Raw genomic sequence first — 25,307 nt, 5'->3', positions numbered from 1 at the left:
TCCCACTCACCGAGGCACACACTGGTGAGAGGGGCACCAGTGTCATTAGGTTCAGAGGTGGCCTCCTCTGCAGGCCAGGGATGGCAGTAAGAGATCATCACAGAGCTGGGGCCCCACAGTAATAAAAACCTAGAAAGTGCCAAAGAATTGATACTTTTGAGAGAAGTATCTTGAGAGAAGACTCTTGAGAGTGGTGGTGGAGAAGACTCTTGAGAGTCCCCTGGACTGCAAGGAGATCAAACCAGTCAATCCTAAAGGAAATCAATTCTGAATAGTATTGGAAGGACTGATGCTGAAGCTGAGGTTCCAATACTGTGGCCACCTGATGCAAAGAGCTGACTCATTAGAAAAGCCCCTTGATGCTGGGAAAGATGGACAGCGGGAGGAGAAGAGGGCAACAGAGGATGAGATGGATGGCATCACTGACTCGATGGACATGAGTTTGAGCAAGCTCCAGTTGGTGATGGACAGGGAAGCCTGGTGTGCTTCAGTCCACAGGGTTGCAAAGAGTCAGACATGACTGAGTAACTGAACTGAACTGAGCGGTGCTTATCCACCAGAAGCCAGGAAGACACAAATACTAAAGTGAACCTCAAGGTCAGAAGGGCAGCCAAGCGGGCTTCACCCACATGGACTCATGGAAATGGCGTAAATGGACCATGGTGTCCCTAGAAGCAATACAGAGAGCCACCAAGGGTTATCACTCAAGATCTACAAGTTGAAAAAGGCAAAAGTGGAGAAACAGGGCCGAAGGAGGTTCTCCCCAATAAAAAGTCCAAATTACTTGCTCAATTTCCAGACATCAGCCCATCCTCAGATCTAGAAGAGGTAGCTGGGCCCCTAGAAGGAAGGACAATGCCATGTAATGCTTCTCCCAGAACCAACTAATGAAGGGACCTAAAGCCACTCATTTGGGTGTATGTACACTGGGGCAAGAATAGCCAGACATTTGAATACTGGATGCAAGATATATATGGCGTATGTATATATATACACATACATATATGTATACCCTGTTTCTCTGAAAAAACCCTAATTGATACATAAATCAAATACATATTCCATGTAGATGCATTAGATCAGCACTGCTGTTAAACACCTGAATGATGCAGACAGCAGTAGGCTCTGTGGTAACTCTGCACCTATGGCCATATGGGGATTCCTGTATGACCAGCTGAAGGAGGAAACATCTTGAGCCTGGTTTACAGATGGGCCAGCACTCAATATCTAAGTACAAAATAAAGATGGGTGGTATCTATATAACAGCAGATATGTTCACGGGGGAGAAGGAACATTTTCCCAGTGGACGGAACAACAAGCAGGGCACCTGACTTGGTATGGAAAAAGTGACCCAAAGTGAGACCGTTTATTGAATACATAAGACTCCTGGAAGTGGCCAATGGCTTGACCATCCAATTGGAAGCCTGGAAGGAAAAGAGCTGGAAGATCAGAGACAAGGCGATCTGATGCAAAGGCCATGGACTGACACATGGGAGCATGCAAAGTGTGAAGATTTCTGCATCATATGTTAACCACCACCAGAAAACATCTGTTATGGAAGAGGCACTGAACCACCAGGCAGACACAATGACTCAGCCAGATGCAGGGGCCTTCGTTAGTTACTACACAACTGGCATGATGGACACGAGCAGAGTGGTCATGATGGCTGACGGAGGTCCAGCAGCCAGGATACTTGTTTACCAAGGCTCATCTACTGGGACTCCTCTGACAGGTGACACTTGATCAAGGGCTCACCACTGGTCTTGCTGAAATATTCTTAGAACTCCACTGCAGTCTTAAGACTTTTTCTATGTAACTTCCTTCTTTCCCTCCCTTTCTTCTCCAGAAGTTAAGACATACGTCATAATCTGACAGCTTTCCCAATCTCCACCAGCTCCCTCCCCACTCTCCTTCATGGACATCCCAACCACCAAATTTCTTGCACGTGTCATCTAGGACCCATACACACACACCAGTTAATCTAACTTAGAACATTAACTATTAAAGCTCTGCTGCTGCTGCTAAGTCACTTCAGTCGTGTCCGACTCTGTGTGACCCCACAGACGGAAGCCCACCAGGCTCCCCCGTCCCTGGGATTCTCCAGGCAAGAACACTGGAGTGGGTTGCCATTTCCTTCTCCAATGTGTGAAAGTGAAGTCACTCAGTCATGTCCGACCCTTAGCGACCCCACGGACTGCAGCCTACCAGGCTCCTCCATCCATGGGATTTTCTAGGCAATAGTACTGGAGTGGCTTGCCATTGCCTTCTCCGTATTAAAGCTCTAGTTCTCTGTTTTACAGTGTCAGAAATTCCATTTTAATAATTCAGCAGAGGTATTAAGGTTTTGTGGACTGTTCCTATCAAACTCAAAGGATTGATTAAATAAATAAATAGAATAAAATAAATAAATAAAAAGAATCTCAAAATGAGAAAGAACTACCCAGCAGACGAGACAGATATGCAATGGAGCTGACAAAGTGTTCCCACATCACCAAGGGCAGCTACTCGAAAAGCAGACTAAGCACAGAAGCAGGTTGGTATACCCTGGAACATGAGAGCTGGTTAGCCAAAAGGTGGAAACAACCCACATGTCTATCCATTCAGGAATATACATACAGTGGGACATTATCCACAAAAACGAATGAGGTTATCTGGAGAAGGGAATGGCAACCCACTCCAGTGTTCTTGCCTGGAGAATCCCAGGGATGGAGGAGCCTGGCGGGCTGCCGTCTATGGGGTCGCACAGAGTCGGACACGACTGAAGTGACTTAGCAGCAGCAGAGTAACACTTTCACTGATACAATATGGATGCACCTCAAAAATATTATACTAAGTGAAAGGCACCAAACACAAAAGGCCACATGTACAATTCCACTTATATGAAATGTCCAAAATAGGTAAATCTACAGGAATTGAAAGCAGATTGGTAGTTGCCAGGGACAAGGAGGAGGAGGGGATGGGGAGGAGCTGCTTAATGGGTATATAGGGTTTCATTTTGGGGTGATGAAAATATTTTGGAACTAGATAGGGTTAGTGGTTTTATAACACTATCAATGTACCAAACTGCACTGAATGTTCCCTTTAAAATGGTTAATTTCAAGATAAATATCATATACTAACGCATATATATGGAATCTAGAAAGATGGTACTGATGAATTTGCAAGGCAGACATGGAGAAACATAGAAAACAGACTTATGGACACAGCGAGAGGGGAGGAGAGGGTGAGATGTACAGAAAGTAACATGGAAACTTTCAATAACATATGTAAAATAGATAGCCAATGGGACTTTACTTTTATGTCTCAGGGAACTCAAACAGGGGCTCTGTATCAACCTAGAGGGTTGGGATGGGGAGGGAGATGGGAGGCTCAAGAGGGAGGGGACATATGTACACCTATGGCTGATTCATGCTGATGTTTGACAGAAAACAAAATTCTGTAGAGCAATTATCCTTAAATTAAAAAATAAATACATTTTTAATGGTTCATTTCATGTGAATTTATTCTCAGTAAAATAAATAAATAAGTTATAAGGAAAAAAATGTAGACCTATCAACCAAAACACAGCAAAATTTAAAAACAGATGTCTACAATTTCAAAAAACAGGGGGCAGGTAGGCAAAAATAAGGAAGGAGCAGGCTGATGTTAAGAATCCTTATCACATTCATAGCAACCTGTCTGAACCTAGTTAAGCCACACTTCTCTGCTCAGTGGTTATAGCTGCCAACTGGAAAGGTTCTTAACATGTAGCACAAAGACTGGAATTCTAGAACTGTCTGGTATTTCCCCTTCTTGGCCATTTCATCATAAATTGGGGTCATGAATTCAACGGCCATATTTATGAACCCAGATTTAGGTACATGCTCTGGTAAGTACCAAGTATATTTCCAGGGACAATGGATTCTGCTCAAAAATCCAGGACATTTAGCTGTTAAAAACTAGAGCTCTCTTGATGATTCTTACACTCAAGGGATCAAAAGAATTCATTCTCAGAAACTTTACATGTAAAAATAGTAAAAGAATAACTGAATTTCATTGTATTTGAAAAATACAGTTCATTTTTAATTCTATCATGCTAAATAGCTGAACAGGCTGTGGCATCAGTGATGCCTGCGCTCCCTGGGATTAGAGGACTCCCGGTCCCGGGAGTGCCGGGACCTTTTGTGCCGGTGGGATTTATCTTGGCTCCTACTTCTACTCCTGTGACTACACCCCTCAGAGCGCCTGTCATGCCGTCTGGAATGCATGTCTGAGCTTCGACCTCTGTCTCTCTCCCTGTGCCTGTCTTCTCTCTCTTCCCTCCTGCTTGATGACCTGTGTTCGTGCTTGGACTTCTCCTTCCTTGGCTCCTGCTCTCGGTCCTCCGTTCCACCATGGCAGGTCGTCCTGACCTCAGGGGAACTGGGGTGGGACTTCCGCACCTCCCTGGACTCTGACTTCTGACCCTTCTCTGCCTTCTCTGAGTGCTTGCCACTGTGCTTTTTAGAGCCAGGGTCATCCTTTTCCTTTATCATCTTGCTTCTGGGCAATGAAGAGGACGCTGGCTGTTCTGCCTGTATCTCCCGGCCAGTCTTCTCTTTGTCTTTCTTTTTTTTCTTTTTTTCCTTTCTGTCTGGAGGAAAAGAGGGGCACAATCAGTAAGAAAAAGAAGATGGAAAAGATGGAGGATATACAAAGGAAAGCATGCTTGGCAGCAGCATGAAACATTCATGGTCTCTACTTCTAGAAAAGTGCCTCCAAGAATCCAAGCTGGATGTCTGTCACCCTTAGTATGTCAGGTTGCTGTATAAGGCAACTCCAGCTCTTAATTCTCTCTCTAAAGATCCTACCTCCAAACAGTCACATTTTTAGGTACCAGAGGGTTAGGACTTCAATATATGCATTTTGGTGGCCAGAATTTAGCCCACAGCATTAGTCTTCTGCTGATACTTCTCCTTTCCCAGTTAAAGTAAGGTTCCCCACACCCGCCCCCTTCACACTTGAGAACTGACTACCAACTCTCAGTGAAGGCTAAGAAGAGCAAATACTAAGCCTACCCAAAATCTTCTCATGGGCCTTAACCATTTACCTTTTTTGTGTTTTTTGGTGGGTTTGTCATCTTCAGAGCCCTCAGATGAACTTGGTGGAGGAGTATGAGCCCCACAGCCCCTCTCCTGCAGCTCTCTGGTTACCTCATCCATTTCTTCTGACTCCTTAGGAACTCGATAGTTAGATACATGATCCACTCGGATAGTTCTTCCTTTGATCTAAGACAGACGGGCAATGCTTTAGCAGATAGCTAACTATTTGCTACAAAACACAGCCTTCTATCTATTTGAACCCAGCTGCAGAAATCCATGGTTTGAACCATTCCCATTACCCTCTTGCTAATTCTGTTTCTCAGAAAATCTCAAAAGCAGACCTGCTCAACTGGACGTGTCACAGCACACATCCCTACATATTCACTCAGCCCTGGGGGCAGTCAGGTGGAGCTTGAGCCAGCTGGAGATCCTGGGAGCCTCATCAGTTTATCCCAGAGTTCTATATAAATATCTCCATGTTATAAGTGTGCCATGAAGTGAAAGGAGCCTAGCAAGTACTGTCCCAAAGCATAAGCAGCATGGAAAACTGCAAGAGTTTAGATGCACAAACATGAATTACCTTCCATCTGTAACACAATTTACAGTGAAACACACTGTGAAAAAGCCTGGAAGCTAAAGGGAATTCCTAAAATTCAGCTCAACGCTACAGCTGCTTTCTCAACACAACTGGATGAGGCCAAAGCAGAACAATAGCTGGGAGGGGGTAAGGAATCTAGACAGGACTACTTTCTTTTCTCTTAAGCCCTCCCTCCTTGCTCCACCCCCACCATACTGGAACCACTGGCTCATGCTGATACTATCACTGCGAATCACAACTCTCCAGGTGAACAACAAAAAATTAAACCCTCACTTAAAACAAAAACATTCAGGCAGATACAGACTTACTCTACAGGCAATGCCATCAGAAATTTGAAATGTCTGGCTTTTACTGTTCCATTCAAGAGCAAGTTTTTACTCTTACCCCTAAGCCTGAGTACTTTCACCTATCCCATTCCACCATAAAAGGTGGAATAAAGTCACCTTTTATGGTGACTTCCTTTCACTGCTGGTGCAATCAGTGACAAATTCTCCAAGTCAAGAGTCACCCTTACAATCTGTGACAATGCTCATTCAATGGCAGTGCTTTTCCTAAATGAGCACAGGGAGCATATGGAGCATAGATAACCCTGACTTGCCCCCTCCCCTTCTCATATCTCACTCTCATGTCATCATTCACCCTGTCTCACTTACAAGGGTGGAGGAGACAGAGTAGAGGACAGAAAACTTCAGAATGAGTTACTTTCACAGAATTTGTCATCAGATTTTAACTAGAGAATTTTCAGGGCCCAGTACTGACAAGTTAATGGAGACATACGAGAGACACACATGGCTATGTCCTCAGCCACGAAACCATGATAGAACCCCAAATTCCCTGATACAGGACAGCATGAAACAGCAGTGTTTGCTAGTCTCTTTGCTCTCCAATACAGCAGAAATGAGAGTGGAGTGTGAGGAAGAAAAGGTGAAAAACAGATGCCTGGTTGGGTGCAAGATGAAGGGGAGTGGGGGGTCATGGTACCTATGCTCCAGAGGACATAGCTTGCTAAGAGATGGGGAAAAGAAATGTGTGTTGACAGGGTCATGAGCCAACGGAATTATTTCCTGGGGTCATTTCCCAGTCTGCATGTCCCCACACCTCTGCAACCCAGCTGACCAGTACTGCCCTTGAGCCTGTAGTCATCAGCTGGGAAATGAAACTGAAACCCTACACAATGGAAAAGTTCTGCTCAGTAAGCATACTCACCTTGATCCCATTAAAATTGTCAACAGCCAGAATTGTGCTCCTCTGGTCTTCATAGCAGAGGAAACAGAATCCTTTGGATTTCCCAGTCTTCTTGTCCCGTACCAGATTAATGTTAACAATCTCCCCATATCTATTTTATTTATAAAAGAGTAAGACACTATTGATTTAAAATGTAAAAACTTTCAGATTGGATGAAAAAAACAAAATTCAAATAATATAATCTGTACAGGAGACACACTGAGAACAAGATGACAAAGAAAGGTTAAAAATTAAAAGTTAGAAAAAGATATATCATTAAAAGTTAGAAAAAGATATATCAAGAACACCTAATTTAGAAAATGGGTGGTAGTGTTAAAATCAAAGATGAATTCAAGGCCAACCAAAAAGAACATTTAAATGTGACTAAGAGGGCTCTTTTACACAGAAAAAGGTCCTAATATAGAAGTCATGAAATTTTATACATAAATTAACACGTCCAAAATTTTAATTAAAAATACAAAGAGCAACTTAGAGTGAAAGTTATGAGAGATTTTAACATACCACTTTTGAGTTCACAAGACATAAAATTGAGAAAAATAAGTCAGAAGAATTAATATAAAATTATATAACTACAAATAAACATATACTTAATAATATAACAATTACATTGTTAAAAATATTAACATCAGACTAGTAGATATACAGATATATTCGATTGTACAAAAAGAGTTTCTTCTCAAGAATCCATGAAACACATATTAGAACTAACTGTAGACTAGATCTCAAAGTAAACCTCAATCATCTCCAAAAACAGCACAGACCATGTTTTCCAATCATAATGTGAAACAGCTGGGAACAATAAGTTCAAAACAAAAAATGCCCTAACTAGAACTTGAAACCTATTCTCCAGGCTAACTACTGGATGAAAGAGAAAGTGAAATAAAATGAAATCATGGTAGACTATTTAGAAAACAACAAAAATGGGAATATATATCAAAACTTAGTGTCTATGTATGTTAGTCGCTCAGTCTTGTCCGACTCTTTGCGACCCCATGCACTATAGTCCGCCAGGCTCCTCTGTCCATGGAATTCTCCAGGCAAGAATACTGGAGTGGGTTGCCATTTCCTTCTCCAGGGGATCTTCCTGAACCAGGGATCGAACCCAGGTCTCCTGCATTGCAGGCAGATGTTTTACCGTCTGAGTTACTAGGGAAGCCCACCAAAACTTACAGGATGTGGCTAAAACCACACTCAGGAAAATCTGTAACATTAAAGAATTTTATAATTAAAAATGAAAGGGGAATTCCCTGGCAGGCACAGTGGTCAGGACTTGGTGCTTTCACTGCCAAGGTCCAGGTTCAAACCCCGGTCAGGGAACTAAGATCCCACAAGCCACTGGGGAGCGGGGGAGAGTGAATCTAAGGAAGGTAGGTGGAAGTTAATAAAGACATAATTCAATGAAAAAGAAAACAGAAAAAATTCTACCTTACTCATTATATAAAAATTAATTCCAGAAAAGTTAAAGCTTCATAAATTTAAAACTACAGTCATAAAAATACAATAGTAACTGATGGAAATGTTATAACATGATCACATACATATACCTCAGCCCAAAATCTACCATCTTACTTAAAAGAACACTAGAAATGATTCAACTATGGTATTCAGCTATTTAACACTATTTAATATTATAGATATTGGCCCATGCAATTAGACAGGAGAAAACAGATATAAAAAAAGAGTAAATATATGTGTATGTATAACTGACTCATTTTGCTGCACAGCAGAAACTAATACAACACTCTAAATCAACTATACTCTAATTTTAAAAATTAAAAAATGAAAAAGTAAAGCTATCTCTGTATGAAGATTATATATGATGATATATATAGAAAACCCAAGAGAAGCAGTGACAAACAATGATAAAAACAAACAATGTAACAAATCTGTAGGATAACAGGATATAAAGTTAACAAAAATAAACTTCCTCTTACAAACAATAATTGTAAGATATAAGGAAAGAGGAGCCCCATTTGTAACAGCAACAACAAAAAGATAAAATACTTATAAATTTAACAACAAGCAATGTACAAGGTCTATGCAAAGAAAACTCTTAAAAACTACTGAAAGACACAAACACAATTTTCAATAAATATAAAGACATCTCTTTTTCTTGCATAAGATGACTCAACATTATAAAGATATCAAAATCACCTCCCAAGTTAATACTTCTGTATAAGGGTGAAACTCCAATTTGCTGGGGGAAAATATGGAGTTTTAAATAAATGCTCTTGGGACAACTAGATAGCCATTTGAAAAAATATGAAATTGGGTCCATATCTCACACTACACATCAGAATAACTCTAAGTGGATCAGAGATTTCAATGCATAAAATTGAAACCATGCAAGTATTAGAAGAGAATGTGGATGGGTGGGGAGAAATACTTTCTAATTATGACTCAAATCCAGAAGCAATAAAAGACTGATAAATTTGACCACATGAAATACTTAGAGGACAGACTATACAGGAACAGCATGAGGGAGTTTGAGGGATGATGGAATTGTCCTTCATCCTAATCGTGAGGGTGATTACACAAATCTGTTCAAGTATTAAAAAAAATCTCATAGGACTGTACATCCCCTAAAAAGTCAATGTTACCATAAGACTATTTAAACATATGAATAAATGAACGCATAAAAATTTAAAAATACTTTTGCCAAGAAAAAAAAATCACAATAAGCAAAGTCAAATGACAAACTAGGAGAAAACGTCTGCAATTTACATCACAGATTAAGGCTAGAAAGCCATTTTTTTTTCCTTTTGCTATAAATGACATTATCAGGACAACTGGAAGTCAAATAAAGTCTATAGATTAGAGAACAGTGTAAGAGTGTTGATTTCCTGAATTTGATCACTATCCTGAAGTTAAATGTCCCGGTATTTTGGGAAATACACACTGAAGAATTTAGGGGTAAATGTGCATCATGTCTGCAATTGACCCTCAAATGGTTCAGAAAAAAAATAATATGCATATAGGTGGAGAGAAATAATAAAGCAAATGTGATAAAATGCTAACATTTGTGGACTCTGAATAAAGGGAATATAGGTATTCTTTATTCTATTTCATAACTTTCCTGTTTTAACCCAGAAATTATTTCAAGTATTTCAAAATAAAAAGTAAAAGAAAAAAGAATACAGGAGCTGGCCTGACAGGATAACTACAGACCAAACTGGGACAGTTTGAGCATCAAGAAATAATAATAATGGCAATGTAGTATAACACATCAAATTTAAAAAATAAGTCCACAGTAATACAATACATGATAAAGTGTTAAAAACAATAAGTTAATATCCTTAATACATGAAGGGCTCTTGTAAAATCAGTAAGAAAATGAGGAACACACTAACAGGGAAAAAACAGGCAAATGATCTTAATAGACAATTTACAAAGAAAAAGGGCCTATAAATCTATGAAGAGATGTTCAACCTCCCTGATGATAAAACAAAGGCAAAGTAAAATAATAATGAGAAGTCATATGGCAATATTTTCTTAAAATAACCATTACTGATTAGGATTCAGGAAAATGAGCATTCCAGTCAGAGTGAAAACTGATAATTTGACAATGTTTATAAATTAATTTCATGAAGGAAACCATCAGGGAGGCATACAAAGATGTATATATCACAATGTACACTGCAGTATATTTCATAACAGCAAAATATTGGAAATAATGCCCAACATTGAAAAGAAGACAATAAATACACAAAGATGTTAACATTTTTTCCTTAAAGTACATTCTTATTTTATTCTTCATACTTTTTTCTTTTTCCCAAATGTTCTACAACAACTATACATTACTCTGATAATCAGAAAACAAAATATTTTTTGAAAGCCACTGTTAACAGTGACACAGGCAATCTTCATGGAGAGCAATGTTTGGAGCCAAAACAGAGAACTGGAATAAACACACACACTAGTGATCATCACTCAATGCAAATAAGACAAAAACAGCTCCCAGGTAGAAGACTGGACTAGGCAGAGCTACCACAAAGGCGTGGAAGTTATAGGCTGTACCTACTGTGAACTTCCCAATACCCAAGAGTTGGAAAAAGCAGCCTCAGGCCCTGCCAGGGCCCTCTACCATGGCCTTTTTCTTGCCCAATTTCTTTCCCACGGCCTTCTGTCCTATATATGGCCCAACCAAACAGCCAGGGACCTCTGCCCACTGGATGGTCCAACCATTCCCTGTCATGGCAATGCCTCTGCAAGGGTGTGCCAGCCACTGTCTGCTTGCCCAACCTCTTTTATCATGATCTTCTGCCTAAGGACTCCACAGTCCAGGGGTCATGGCTCTCTGCTGCTCTGAACTGCCATGGCCTTCTGGCACCTATGGACTAACTACTCTGTGTAGCTTTGGGGTTGTACCCAACCCCTCTCCTACCAGCTGCCACTACTAGTGTGAGCTGCCAAGACTCTCTCCCACCTAGTGCTGCTGCTATCATCCCGTAGCAGAATGAAGAACATAAGACTCTCCTATTCATTCTTATCCCTCATCAGCCTGTGATTCTCAGTCTCCAGTTAAAGAGACTGGCTCTGCTCACTAACCTCACACTCAACTAGAAACAAACAACAACAACGAAAAATACTACTGCCTAAACCTTTTGCTTTTTTCCCAGTTCCTCTGTGCTTTGCCCTAATCCTACAGTGCCACACAGGTGTGGGCCCAAAATGGCCCCATGATCATGAGTTACCACTAGTTTATAAGAGCCCAAGGAGATGGGCCAACAGAGTACCTTCCTAGGAGTTCCAGTCTGTTCCAGTGTAGGCTTCAGTGAAAAGACAATAAAAATAGACCAGAATCTCCAAGACAGGCTCCTGTATCAACCAACTTCTTGGATTTGACACATTGGAGAGTTCCAGAACCATGTACTGGGACTAATCTAGACTAGAACAGAAGCTCCAGGCCTCCCCATGCAGGGAGGCCAGTCAGTCTAGAGTTAAAATAAATGGGCTTTTGTGATGCCATAAAATGCATTACGGAAGCAAACTACTCTGATGACCCAGAAGGCAAGAAATAAAAAGTGACTCACTAAAAAGAAGAAAATAAAGGTGACTTACTGTGAGAACACACAGATGATGTCCCCTTCAGTCAGTTCATAAGGAAGTCCCCCTTAAAAAGAAAAACACATTTCAGTTCAGCAAACTCTTAGCAACTGTCTACTATGTACCATGTATGCACTAGGCCAGGCACTGGGATGCAAATCAGAATAAGCAACAGGGCCTTCCCTCAAAGAACCTAGTCTAATGCAATGACAGAAACACACAGAAAATGCAGCAGTAATACAAAAAATTGAGTGATTAACTTTGAGTGGAAAAGCTGGGGTCACCCCTAACCAAACTAACCCCCCTCACACCCAAAATCTTCTGGACAAGGCAGATAGCTTCCAGCACAAAACTTGGCTTCCAAAAACATATCTTGAACTCATGTGCTCTCTATCTGCAAATTCACAGCTAACGTCCAAAATCAGTTTAAACATGCAAATATTAACCCCACTTCACAAAGACTAAGGATTATAAAGTCAATTGTTAAGCATTTCACAGGAAATAAATTTCCCTGCAAATGTTTCCTTCCTCATCAATAGCATCAATAGAATGAAGATATTACAGTTCTAACTTCACAGAATTGTTATAATAGTTAAATAAACGGAAATAAAATGCTTAACATAATGTCTGGTGCAATAACCTCTTTGAATAAATTGTCAAATTACCGCATATGACACAAAGTGAATATAGAGATGGTGATATGGCCATGGATAGAAGGCAGGAGATAATTAGATGAGGAAAATAAACTCTGAGGGAAGGAGAATGAGGAGGGGAGGGAGCTGGCAGTAATAAGAGATAGGGGCTAAGACCATGAGTTCTAGAGTCCCATAGTTCTGGCTGTTCCACTTCCTAAGCTATGTGACCTGAAGTCATTGACTTCTCTGCACCTGTTTCTTTAGTTCTATAAATGGGGAGGGACAGGGGGATGATAATAACGGTCTCTGAGAAACCAAGTGGCACGATTCTCAGCACAGTGAACGGCCGGCAGTACCTATTATGAGTAATGACTTGGCAGAGAGAGCAAACTAGAAATGGGGAGAAAACAGACAAGGAAAACGTATTTACAGGGAGACAGCGGAAGGGAATAAATGTGGGTGGTGAACGTCGGAAGGAATGAAAGACGGGAACGCTGAAATGTTAGGCAGCAGGGCAGGAGAGAAGGAGGAGCCCTACGAGAGGAAAACGTGGGCCTCACCCAGGAAGATCCAAGCGCTGTCCTTGTACTCGTTGTGCCAAGACACCTTCTCCGCCACCCCTAGTTGAACCTCACGCTCATTCAGCTCATTAATCAGCTTCACTTTAGTTAAAGGGCTGTAAACCGGAAGGGAAAGCGGACATGTAAGCGCGCCCCGGCCTGAGGTAAAACAGAACAAAACCGAGAGACTAATTTTCTAGACTCCGCGCCTCTCCCGCCCGTCAGCCCCGCAGATGCTCTACCACCTCAACCCCGGTGGGCTGCCCCCGGGCACCAGTTCCCCCGACCCCCCCTCAGAGGACAGTTGAGGCCTTACTTCATCTCCGCGGGTTTGGGCTCAGAACCTAGGAAGCGACTTCCGGCAGAAGCCGAAAGACGCATGCGCGGTCCCGGCGCCTCGCGCCCATTGGTTGCCGCGGAGCTTGCGCCGCGCCGGAAGAGCACTGGCGCGCCGGAGGCGAAGCACCTGAGCCCTAGAGCTAGAAGCAGCTTTCTGTGTTTGGTGGAACTCGCTCTTTAATCAGAGAGTTTTTATCTGGTCCATTCGTACGTTCCTCCGTAAAATTGGGTAAGGATGAGAGCCAGGTCTGTTCCAGGACTTTTGGCTCCTGGACGACACCTGGCATTGGTTAGGTTAGCTGCAAATGTTTGCTGAATTAAGACTGAAAAAGTGCCTGATATGGCGACTTGAGTCCTAGCCTTTGCTTCCAGTCAAATTCCGCCTCCATCCTTCACTCCCAGTCAGTAACTCAAACGCGCACCCCCAACAAAGCATCCTTGTTCAGAAGTGACGGCAGAAAAGTAAAGATATCTGAGAGGGTGAATCTTTTTTTTCCTCTCAAATCCCAATGCATAGGCAACTGACAAGTATACCGCCGTAGGCTGAATTGAATACCCAGATTTGTGTGAAAAGCTGCTACCCCTTTTCCACAGTCTCCTACGGGAGGTAGAAATTCGTATTGTTAAATAAATAGCTAACAGTTGAGCAGACAATACTAAATTGTGTGCTAATCAATTTATATGCATTGGCTTTCTGTCCTCACAACAGCCCTGTGATGTCTGTGATACAATTATTCTCTCCATTTTATAGAAGAAACTGAGGTTCAAAGGAGTTAAATATTAATGGTTTAAAAGGTACTCTGTCTACCCATCAGGTCTGGTTGATTTATGAATCCATACTGAGCATCTATATATGTTCTGTGCAGCAGGTCTGTAGACAGAATTGTAAGGTTCGGTTCTTTGCCTTCAAAGAGCTGATGATATCATTGAGCACACAGGATATATCTGCTATATAGATTTCACTCAAGAAATAATCAGGAACCTATGGAAGAAGTGGTGACATATAATGTGTAAATAAACCATATTGAGGATTTAAATCCATCTTGCACATGTTCACATCAGTATCTGGTCTTAGACCACGCATGGTCTAAAAGTGAAATTCCAGAGCTGTGTATTCTCTGTGTAGGCCTGGCTCAGAACCCCTGAAACTAGGCACTTCGTAAAAGTATTTTGATGATGACGGTGATGATGATAACTGTACCCTCAATGGCTCACCATGTACCCAATGTCTTGCTAAGAAGCAGAACAGACTCTGCCCATAAATGACAGCTTCTCTTCATTCATTCTGTGTCTCTTCCCTTCCCCCACTCCAATCCAGCTATTCATTAACTTGGTAGAATTACATTGGCAATGAAAACTAAACAGTGACAGATTGCATAGGGGTTTTATCTGCTCCTAGAAACCTTAGGTTGCCTAGTTGTAGGGTTGAAGTAGTCACTGCAAAGTGGTAAACTAGCTTGCAGCATTATCTGGCTGAATTCTTCCAGCAACTGTGAAATGAGAGAACTGGAGCAATACCTAGGCCTTGGTCATCAGAGTTCAAAAGGAAGTTGAAGCAAAAGAGGAGAGTAAGACCAACCAAATAATAGACACCTGGGATGGCAAACTCTGGTCCTCCTCTCAGACATTAAATTCAGAGGGTCCTCTGGATTCTCATTCCCTTTCCACTCCAACTTACGGAAATCTCTAGGCATCATCTTACCTACCAATTCCTACCAATTGGAAGTACATCCATGGAGATGTCCCAAGCAAACTGGGAAGGTTTTCGGCTCTCCCAGCTTCTACTCCTTTCTTCACCAATAACATTCATTTAGCACCCATTGTATGCAGAGCTCATTTCTAGGTTAAGTGGGTAATGCTAAGGAAATTGAAGGCAGTCCCTATGTTCAAGGAAAGGCTCAACAATATGGCTAGTCAAATTCATCTCTCCACTTCTGACCACCACACTACATCCGCAAACACTTTCCCTCCTGACTTCTCTGTTTCAGGGAATGTTATCACCATTTTCCTGGTTGCCCATGTTCAAAAGCAGGGATGTCATGCTTGTATTCCCTATTCCTATTTACCCAAAGATATCTATCCAATCACCAATTCCTAATGATTGCACCACTTCAGTGGCTGTCAAACACATCCTGTCTACTCTCAGTGATATTCTGAGTCATCATCACATGCCTCCTAGCTCTTTCAGTACTCTTATAACTGCCCCAGCCCATATTCTTCAGTCTTTTCTCCAACTGTTCCCCTGCCCCATGAAGCCTCAGTTTCAGCCAGGCTCCACTTCCATCTGTTATCTCAAGGGCCCCTTTCATTATCCAACCTAGATACCTCTTCGGAGAGATCCATGTATCCCTGTGCCACTCACCTGTCTCTAACTGAAACCTACCCGAGCTCCAAATTCCAGTCAAAGCATTTCTCATTCAGGAGACTTTTCCTGACCTTACCAGCCTGCAGTGATAGCCCCTGCTTCTGAACTCTGCAGTCCTTCACAGCTCTTTTATGTTCTCCCCACAGAAAGACTGTGAGGTCCTAGAAGGTAAAGACTGCATCTTTAAGCTCTCAGTACCTCAAACCTCAAACACATAGCAAGCACACAATACAATTATTGCTTAATGAAACTGAAAATACAGCTATGGTTACCTTTATGGAAACAGATGAGGGTAAAGGGAAAGAGGCTTTTATTTTCCCTTTGTCCCTTTCTACACCATTATCATTTTCTTACTTTTATCCAGGTATCTTTTCTTTATCACATTTTTATTGCCATGTTACCTTGGCAGAAAGAGCATGACCTTAATTTTCTTGCTTTTGTCTTTTATTCACCCATCCAACAAATATTTATTGAGCAACTATTATATGCTAGACACTGGTATAAGTGCTAGAGATATAACAGCAATCAAGGGAAGTGGAATTCCTGTCCTTATGGAGTTTACACTCTTATTGAGGAGAAGGAAAATTACATGAATATACATCCAGTCTTGATAAATACTATGAAGGAAAAATAAAGCAGCCTTGGTGACAGAGAGTGGGAGAGTGTTGCTATTTTATAAATGGTGTCAGTCAAAGGAGCCCCTTCCCCAGTAAAGTGACGTGAAGGCAGAGATCGACAAGAAGATGAGGAACAACACTCAGAGATATCTGGGAGAAGAGTGTTGTAGGCAGCAGGAGCAGTACGTGCAAAGGTTCTGAGACAGGAGTGTGTTTTAGAAACAACAAGCATGCCAGACTGGCTGGAGAGGAGCAGGCAAGGGGATGACAGATTTTTGTTTATTTAACAAAATCTGATTTAGTACCCACCACATACTAGACACTTTTCTAGGTACTTTACACATATTAATTCATTTACTCTCACAGCAACCCTCTGAAGGAGATACTATTGTCCCCATTTTGCTGATGAGGAAACTGAGGCACAGAGAGGTTAAGTCACTTGCCCTAGGTCACATAACTGATAAATGGGAGAACCAGGATAGTATGGCTCCAAAGTCTGTATCTTTAGCCTCTATGCATAGGATAAATGGGGGTCAGGGGAGCAGATTAGGCATGAACATATTGGGTGGCAACTTTGGATTTTACTCAATGTGAGGTGAGAAGCCACCAAAGGATGTTAATCTGACTTACATTTTAGCAGGATCACCTTGGCCGCAGACTGGAGGTGGCCAGGGGTGGGAAAGTCAGGGGTGGGGAGGGTGCGTGGAAATGCCTAGGATAGAAGCAGGAATACAAGTTGGGAAGCTCCACAATAATTCAGGCAAGAGATGATAGTGGTTTGCCTCAGGATGATAGCAAAGGAGTTGATATTCCATGCTGGTATCTTTTTACGCTAAAAAAAATAAATAAAGAACACGTCTAACACCAACATGAAGTCATATCCTGTGTTTGTTAGCGTTCAGGTGCTGGTCTAGATGCTGGGGATACTACAGTGAACAAAACTACATGATTCCAGCTCACAGTGTTGCCAGACAGTTACATATGTGAATAAATATACAAAAGGATGAGTGTTGCAGTGAAGACATGAGTGAAATGCTATTGGAACCAGATAAGGCACCAATTCATTCTGACTGCTTGGGGTCAGAGGAAACTGGGGATGGAAAGCAGATTGTTGCATACTACAGAAAGGCAGATAACAGTTGAATTGGACCTTGAAGGTAGTCACCTTGTAGATCGAAGATAGGGAATGGGCAAGAGCATCTCAAGCAGAGGAACCAGCAGAAGAACTACCAAAGGCAAAAGATTTCCATTTTTACAAGGTTGTCAGGTCATACCAATATTCCTGATCTGTTTCACCCTTTGGTGCACAAGAGACTAGAAGACAAGGCTTCCCTAGTGGCTCAAACAGTAAAGAATCTGACTGTAATGCAGGAGACCCGGGTTAGACCCCTGAGTGGGGAATATTCCCTTGAGTAGGAAATGACAACCCACTCCAGTATTCTTGCCTGGAGAATGCCATGGACAGGAGGCTGGCGGGCTACAGTCCATGGAGTCACAAAGAGCTGGACACAATTAGCTGCTTTATTTTTCCTCCGTGTGCTGTGCTTAGTTGCTCAGTCGTGTCTGACTCTTTGCAACCCCATGGACTGTAGCCTGCCAGGCTCCTCTGTCCATAGGGATTCTCCAGGAAAGACTACTGGAGTGGGTTGCCATGCCCTCCTCCAGGAGATATTCCCAACCCAGGGATCGAACTCAGGTCTCCCACATTGTGATCGAACCCAGGTGTCCCACATTGCAGGCAGATTCTTTACCATCTGAGCCACCAGGGAAGCCCTTTTCCTTCATTGTATTTATCAACATTGGATGGACATTCATGTCATTTTCCTTCTCCTCAATAACAATGTAAACTCAACGAAAGCCTTTTCATGGACTTCCCTGGTGGTCCAGTGGTTAAGAATCCACCTGCTAATGCAAGAGACGACATAGGTTTGATCCTTGCTCCAGGAAGATCCCACATGCAGCAGGGTAATTAAGGCCATGTGTCACAACTACTGAAGCCCACATGTCCTAGAGCCTATGTTCCACAACAAGAGAAGCCACTGCAATGAGAGGCCTGCACACTGCAATGAAGAGTAGCCCCCTGCTCATCCCAGCTAGAGAAAGCCCTAGTGGAGGAACAAAGACCCATTGCAGCCATAAATAAATACAATCTTTTTAAAAGCCTTTTCATATCCATCATAATCTCATTTTCATAATCCCCACAACACTGAGATGTAGGTATTATTGTCCCCATGTCACACATTAGGAAGCCAAAGCTAAGTCAGAGAAGTGAAGTCATTTGTCCACACAAAAGCACAGGAATTAATGTAGGGGTGGCCCCCCGGTGTCCTGAATTCAGAGCCTGTGCTTTTGCCATTGGACAGTGGTTCCCACCTCTGGCTGCATATTAGAATCACTTGTGGATCTTTTAAAATTCCAGATGCTGAAGTCACATCTCAGACTAAGGACATAAGAATCCCTTGGTGTGTGACCCAAATGTCAGTATTTTTGGAATCAACACGTGTTTCCACTGCACTGTTAAGGTTAAGAACCATTTCCCTGGAGCATTTCACTAGAGGAGCATAAGCATAAGCATCACCTGGGAGCTTGTTAGAAATGCAGATTCTTGGGAACACCTCAGAACTAATGAATCCAAAACTCTGACAGTGAGCCTCAAGAATCTGGGTGTCAACCAGCCCTCCAGGGGACTCTGATGCACTCTTGAATATTAGCATGGCCTTGAAACAGCCATCTTGACTCCACACATAGAGTCAAGGGGCTGGGGAAACAAAAGCATGTCTTAGATCCAGGTATAAAATTAGACCAGGTGCTAAACGACTGAAACCAGCCTCCTAATGGATGTACCAAAGAATATGAACTGTTCAGTTTGGCAACCAGAATACCACCCCACAGGTTTTCTGAACCTTGTAAGAGAGACATCTGCCAAAGTCCCTCTCAGACTGTCAAAACATCCTGGAATATAATATTTGCTTTCAACTCTGCACCCTGCTCTCCACGCTCTCACTTAAAACACTAACCTTTCCCATTTGTGCTCTGACCCGAATTGAGTAAATAAGCTTCTAATCACTCTTCTCCCCACCCCTCTCTTCTTGGTATCCAAGATGAGAGTAGCATGCAAAAGGTTAGTTCTAATGTACCTGAGCAAATGGATATACAATCTAAAATAAGAATGAGCTGCACAGCCACCCTCCCTGGGCCCATCTCACCTGCCTCAGCAACACTGCTGTCCTTTGGTCTAACTCTATCGCTGGAAAATGGAAAATTCCACAACCAAACATTAGCGCAGACACTTTCCAGAGTACAGTTCACCTCCCCTTCTCCTGTCCCAGAGATACCTTAAGTCAATAGGATCAAGAAAAACAAGGCTAATATGATCCTGCAATCCCACTTCTGGGCATATATCTGGAGAAAACTATAATTCAAAAAGATACATGGACCCCAATTTTCATTGCAGCATTATTTACAATAGCCAAGACATGGAAACAACCTAAATGCCCATCAGCAGATGAATGGATAAAGAAGACGTGGCATATACTGACAATGGAATATTATTCAGCCATAAAAAAGAATGAAATTGTGCCAATTGCAGCAACATAGATGGACCTAAAGATTATCATACCAAGTGAAGTAAGTCAGAAAGAGACACACAAATATCATATGATATCGCTTATATGTGGAATCTAAAATATGACACAAATGAACCTATCTATGAAACAGAAACAGACTCACAGACACAGAAAACATACTTGTGGTTGCTAACAGGGAGGGGGGAACCAGGAGGGAGGGATCGGGAGTTTGGGATTAGTGAGTGCAAACTATTATATGTAGGATGGGTAAACAACAAGGTCCTACTGTAGAGCACAGGGAACTATGTTCGATATCCTGTGACAAACCATAATGGAGGAGAACATGAAAAAGAATGTGTATATATATATGTAAAACTGAATCAATTTGCTGTGCAGCAGAAATTAACACAACATTGTAAATCAACTACACTTCAATAAAATAAAATTCTTTAAAAAGAAAGACAAGGTCACAGGATCAAGAAAGTACAAGGCAGGCACTTTCCTGGCAGTCTGGTGGTTAGGACTCCACACTTCCACTGAAGTGGGCACAGGTTCAGTCCCTAGTCAGGGAACTTAAGATCCCACATGCCACTTGGCACAGCCAAAAAGAAGAAAGTACAAGGCTGGCAACCACAACTCTTGACCAGAGACAGGGTCCAACATAAGGCAGAAATTTTCTCAATGAGTATACCCAGCAGACAGCAGCTTTCAATAGGGAGCAGGCTCTCTTCTAAACTGAATGACAGCTGGTAACAATTCTCTTTTGCTTCTCTGGCCTTTCTGAATCCTCAACTAATCAAGCTTTGAGGGATGAGAAATAGGGGACCAGCACACCCTATTTGAAAGAATTAGAATCTGAGGTGTTAGGAAATGAAAGATAAGAAACCGCCAACATGTGTATAACTTTCCTGAAAGTATGCTGGACCCTAAAATAGCTTGCCTGCCCCACTTCCCACTTTAATGGATTATGATCATCTTGGTTGATTAAAAGCAGTCATAATAGTAACTGAGAATTCGTTATTCAGAAAATGCTTAATTCAGCTCAGATTAGTTGTTAAGCTAGTATTTGAGGCTTAGGAAGAAAGGAAGTGGACATTTAAAATCAAGTTATGGAAGAAAAAACGTGTGATTAGAGTCAATTATATCTTCTGCGAGACAGGAGACCTGATGAATGCCCTGGTCTCTCCAAACAAAGTCCTTGAAACATTAGTGAGGGGAGAGAGCCTGGCGAGACAACAGGAGGCAGGTGCTTGGGAGTTGTCTAGTAACTTGGTTGTTGGAGGAGGGACTAGCTCAGGGCCGAGGGATACATCTGCACTGGGGTTGCTGCCTTCAGACCACTGGAGAGGCAAGAGGCTGAGGACTGAAAACCAGAGAGGGAGTGATTCTCCATGACCAGCAGGATCCCAAAGACGGCCAGCCGCCAGACTGGACTGCCAGCTCTGAACACACAGCTCCGTCTCACCCAGCCCGTGAGAATTTGAGCTGGAGGGCCAGTATCCCCCGGTAAGTGGAAATCCTGCCACTTCAAGACATGGAATCATCTGTCTCGTTTGGAGTGATCCTTGCTGTCCTGGCCTCCCTCATTATTGCTGCTAATGCCCTCGTGGCCATGGCGGTATTGTCGTTGATCCTCAAGAATGATAGCGTCAATCTCTGTTTCACCTTGAATCTGGCTGTGGCTGATGCCTTGCTTGGCCTGGCCATCTCTGGCCTAGTCACAGACCAGCTCTCCAGCCCGGCTCGGCCCACGGAGAAGACACTGTGCAGCCTTCGGATGGCATTTGTCACTTCTTCTGCAGCTGCCTCTGTCCTCACGGTCATGCTGATTGCCTTTGACAGGTACCTTGCCATCAAGCGGCCACTCCGCTATTTCCAAATCATGAATGGGTTCATGGTCGGGGCCTGCCTTGCCGGGCTGTGGCTGGTGTCTAACCTCATTGGCTTTCTTCCCCTCGGGATCCACGGATTCCAGCAGACCACCTACAAGGGGTCCTGCAGCTTCTTCGCTGTGTTTCACCCACGCTTCGTGCTGACCCTCTCCTGCGTCGGCTTCTTTCCAGCCCTGCTGCTATTTGTCTTTTTCTACTGTGACATACTCAAGATTGCCTCCATGCATAGCCAGCAGATCCGCAACACGGAGCATGCGGGAGCCCTGGCCAGGGCTCACCGGCCCCCACGGACCCCCAGTGACTTCAAGGCTGTGCGCACGGTGGCCATTCTCATTGGCAGCTTCACTCTGTCCTGGTCCCCATTCCTTATCACGAGCATTGTGCAGGTGGCCTGCCAGGAGTGCCACCTCTACCTGGTGCTGGAACAGTACCTGTGGCTGCTCGGTGTGGGCAACTCCCTGCTCAACCCACTCATCTATGCCTATTGGCAGAAGGAGGTACGGCAACAGTTCTCCCAGATGGCCCTGGCTATGAAGAAGGGGCTCATCGCATGCCTTCTTCTTCTCTCGGCCAGGGATGGGGGTCCAGAGGGGCGCAGGGAAAGTGTGCGTTACATTACCACCATGTCCCACTCAGAGCTTGAAGGCTAAGATGGTAAAGGCAGACCAGTTTCAAAGTGCCTCTCCCCTCACTTCGCAGAGCCCCAGCTGGGAGATCAGATGGAGCTATAGGGGAAAGAGAGCACTTGCTTCTGGCAACTGACCACCCCCTGTACCCCTGCAACCCCTCACCCTCTATAATCAGCTTCCCCATTTGCAAATCTCCATTCCTCCCTGCCCTTCTTTTGCAATGAGTCTGTTTCTCCTGTACAGGTATACTTACTTAAAGCAACAAGTGTACTACCAGAAAGATGCTTAAACTCAAATCTTATTTTTGAACACACTAAAACACCATTATCTAATAGAAATCTATTGCAAGCCACCTATGTAATTTTAAATGTTCTTGTAGTCGTGTTAAAAAGGTAAAAATAGAAACAGACAAAATTAATGTTAATGTTTCACTTGCCTCAATATACCTCAAACTTTATTATTTCAACCTGTAATCAATATAAAATATTATACTTTTATTTCATGCTAAATCTTTGAAGTCTGCTGTGTATCTTACCTTTACAGAACATCTCAATTCAAACTAGCCATGTTCCAAATGCTGAAGAGCTACACATGGACAGTGGCTATCAGATTAGACAGCACAGTACTAGAAAAATGAGGTTCTGTTCCTTGTAACTGTTTACTATAGTGATTGCTTTGATAAAACGAGGAGTCCTGCCCTCCCTGATATAATCAGACATTTTATGTAGTGAGGTTGTATAAATGTAGGAACCTGAAATAATACTAAAGCTGGTCTTTTCCCACACTTCATGGTGTTCAAAACAGTGTTTCTTTAACAAATAGCCAGTCTTGTGATTATTTCTGCTCTTAACGCCCTACCCACCCAACCTTAACTCTGTGGTGCTCCTTCCCCTCAGTTGGCCTCTTATGTCACTTGTAGCTTCTTGCTGGTGATGATGCTGAACCACAAATTCCAAGACACTTAAAGGGAAGAAAGGGGCAGGAACCAAAACACGGCACTGCCAAGCTCTCCACACTGGGCCCACTTTGCTCCTCAAAGCTTGACGGTTTGCCATTTACTACCAAATTTGCGTTTCCTAAGAAATTCAGTTGCATAAGAGGATGCCTCCAAAATGGCCCAGGAGACCAGCCTCATCCTGTTCTCTTGTGGGTACAGAAAATGACAGTTGGCAACTGGAAATTATGCTCAGGCTCCCTCTGGGCAACCCTGGCAGCAGAAACTATAAGAGCATAGTGGGGAAGAAATCTAGGAGCCATGTTCAGCCGTCTTGAATTTCCTATAACCCTTTATCCATCCTCCTAGTCTCCACAATACATTCCTCGGAAGTTTGCCTCCTAAGGCCCAAAACTAGATTATTTCCCTAGAAAGCTGCCATGTGGACAACAAAAATGGGAAAGGAAGAAACCAAAACAGTACAGATTGATTTGTCTGGGACTTGGTGCCAAACAACCTTGGAAGGTTAACCCCTCGATATCTCTAAAAATGATGACTTGGGGATACATCTGAGCCTAATGTGTATTGCCTAACTCCAAGAGGCCTCTGACAATTTTCATTCCAATCTCAAACTATGACGCTCAGAACCTGGATGGAATTAGCCTCTCAGAAGGATGCTTCACACTTGGGTTTTCATTCCCCTTCAGTCTTAGATTAACCCCCAGCTTGCTCTCTTCAGTTGTTCTGAAGTTAACAGTCATCCCTTTTCATGTCCATGCTCTTGAAAATTCCCTTCTCCCTTTCTTCTCTTACCTTCAGACCAAATGGCACATTTTTCTCTGATCTCTTCTAATACACATCAAGCCTCCTCTGGTAGATCATTTTGCAAGTTGTTCTGCTTGCTACTCTGACCTAGAGGAGGCCTGTGCTTGTCTTTACCATAGTAACCTTTATGTTCTTACAACTGAAGAAATTTCTGGCTCTTGAATGGATGATGGAGTCCAATATACCTTGAAAGGCTGAGCACCCAGCAAGTACCAGTTATGCCAGCCTGGACTGGGTTATGAGTTACTGGAATGAGGTAAAATACAAAGAGTAGCTGGGTTTGAGGACAAAATTGAAAGCAGGCTCAAATCAATGGTCTCCTTATTAGTGGTTCAAAGCTTAATTTTCTGGCCTTGCTGCAAAGGCCTGATCTTGCCAAGGTAACACAGGCAAAGTGGAATAGAATTTAGTTACAGGAGAAAGGCAGGAGCTGAGCAGAGGCCAGCTGATTATTGTGCAATGAGGTTCAGCCTAAAAAAATTCCTGCTATTCCTGAGAGTCAGTGTGTCCAATGGGAAAATGCAGGTTTTGAAGTCCAACCAACGGGTATTCAAATTATGATTCAGTCGTTTAAGTTCTCAAAGCCACAGCTTTCTCATTTGTAACATTGGGGTTATTAGTGAGGATTAACTCAGACACTGTATGCGAAAATGCCTAGTAAACCACAGCACATTGTTAGTGCTCAGAAAATATTCTCTTCCTCTTCCTTAAAAATCCTGAGGAATAAAATATCCAGCTGATCGATTCAAGGGAATCAGTCACGTTTGCAGGCATTGTGACCTCTAGGACAAGGACTATCAGGCTCCAAACCATGAATTCCTCAATCCCTGAATAAGGGTTTTGAAAAATGAGTGATGAGAGGTGACTCAGGCTAGAAAAGACAAACATAAATCTAATACCTTAGCGGGATCAAGACAGAGGGGATATAAATAGGGCACTATTATCATATACTTGGGTTGAAGAGTAACCGCAATCAAGAACCCTGTGTTTGATAAG

General features: G+C 42.7%; 2 protein-coding genes across 2 annotated transcripts; one reads left to right on the top strand and one right to left on the bottom strand.

The window, feature by feature from the left end:
• Nucleotides 1–3,484: 3,484 nt before the first annotated feature.
• On the bottom strand, nucleotides 3,485–13,525 carry RBMX2 (RNA binding motif protein X-linked 2). Its single transcript, XM_055437794.2, has 6 exons — nucleotides 13,461–13,525; nucleotides 13,145–13,260; nucleotides 11,965–12,016; nucleotides 6,865–6,994; nucleotides 5,069–5,246; nucleotides 3,485–4,612 (listed from the first exon to the last, which is right to left on the bottom strand). The coding sequence occupies exons 1-6, from the start codon at nucleotides 13,523–13,525 to the stop codon at nucleotides 4,101–4,103; spliced, it is 1,053 nt and encodes a 350-aa protein (XP_055293769.2). The 3' UTR covers nucleotides 3,485–4,100.
• Nucleotides 13,526–21,565: 8,040 nt separating this feature from the next.
• GPR119 (G protein-coupled receptor 119) lies at nucleotides 21,566–22,573 on the top strand. Its single transcript, XM_055437983.1, has one exon. The coding sequence runs from the start codon at nucleotides 21,566–21,568 to the stop codon at nucleotides 22,571–22,573; it is 1,008 nt and encodes a 335-aa protein (XP_055293958.1).
• Nucleotides 22,574–25,307: the final 2,734 nt, after the last annotated feature.

Source organism: Moschus berezovskii, chromosome X (genome assembly GCF_049115385.1).
Source record: "Moschus berezovskii isolate FMDL1 chromosome X, NW_MosBer_1.0, whole genome shotgun sequence".
Lineage (NCBI taxonomy): Eukaryota > Metazoa > Chordata > Mammalia > Artiodactyla > Moschidae > Moschus > Moschus berezovskii.
Note: the sequence above shows the minus strand (reverse complement) of the source record. Positions and strands in the feature narration are given on the sequence as shown.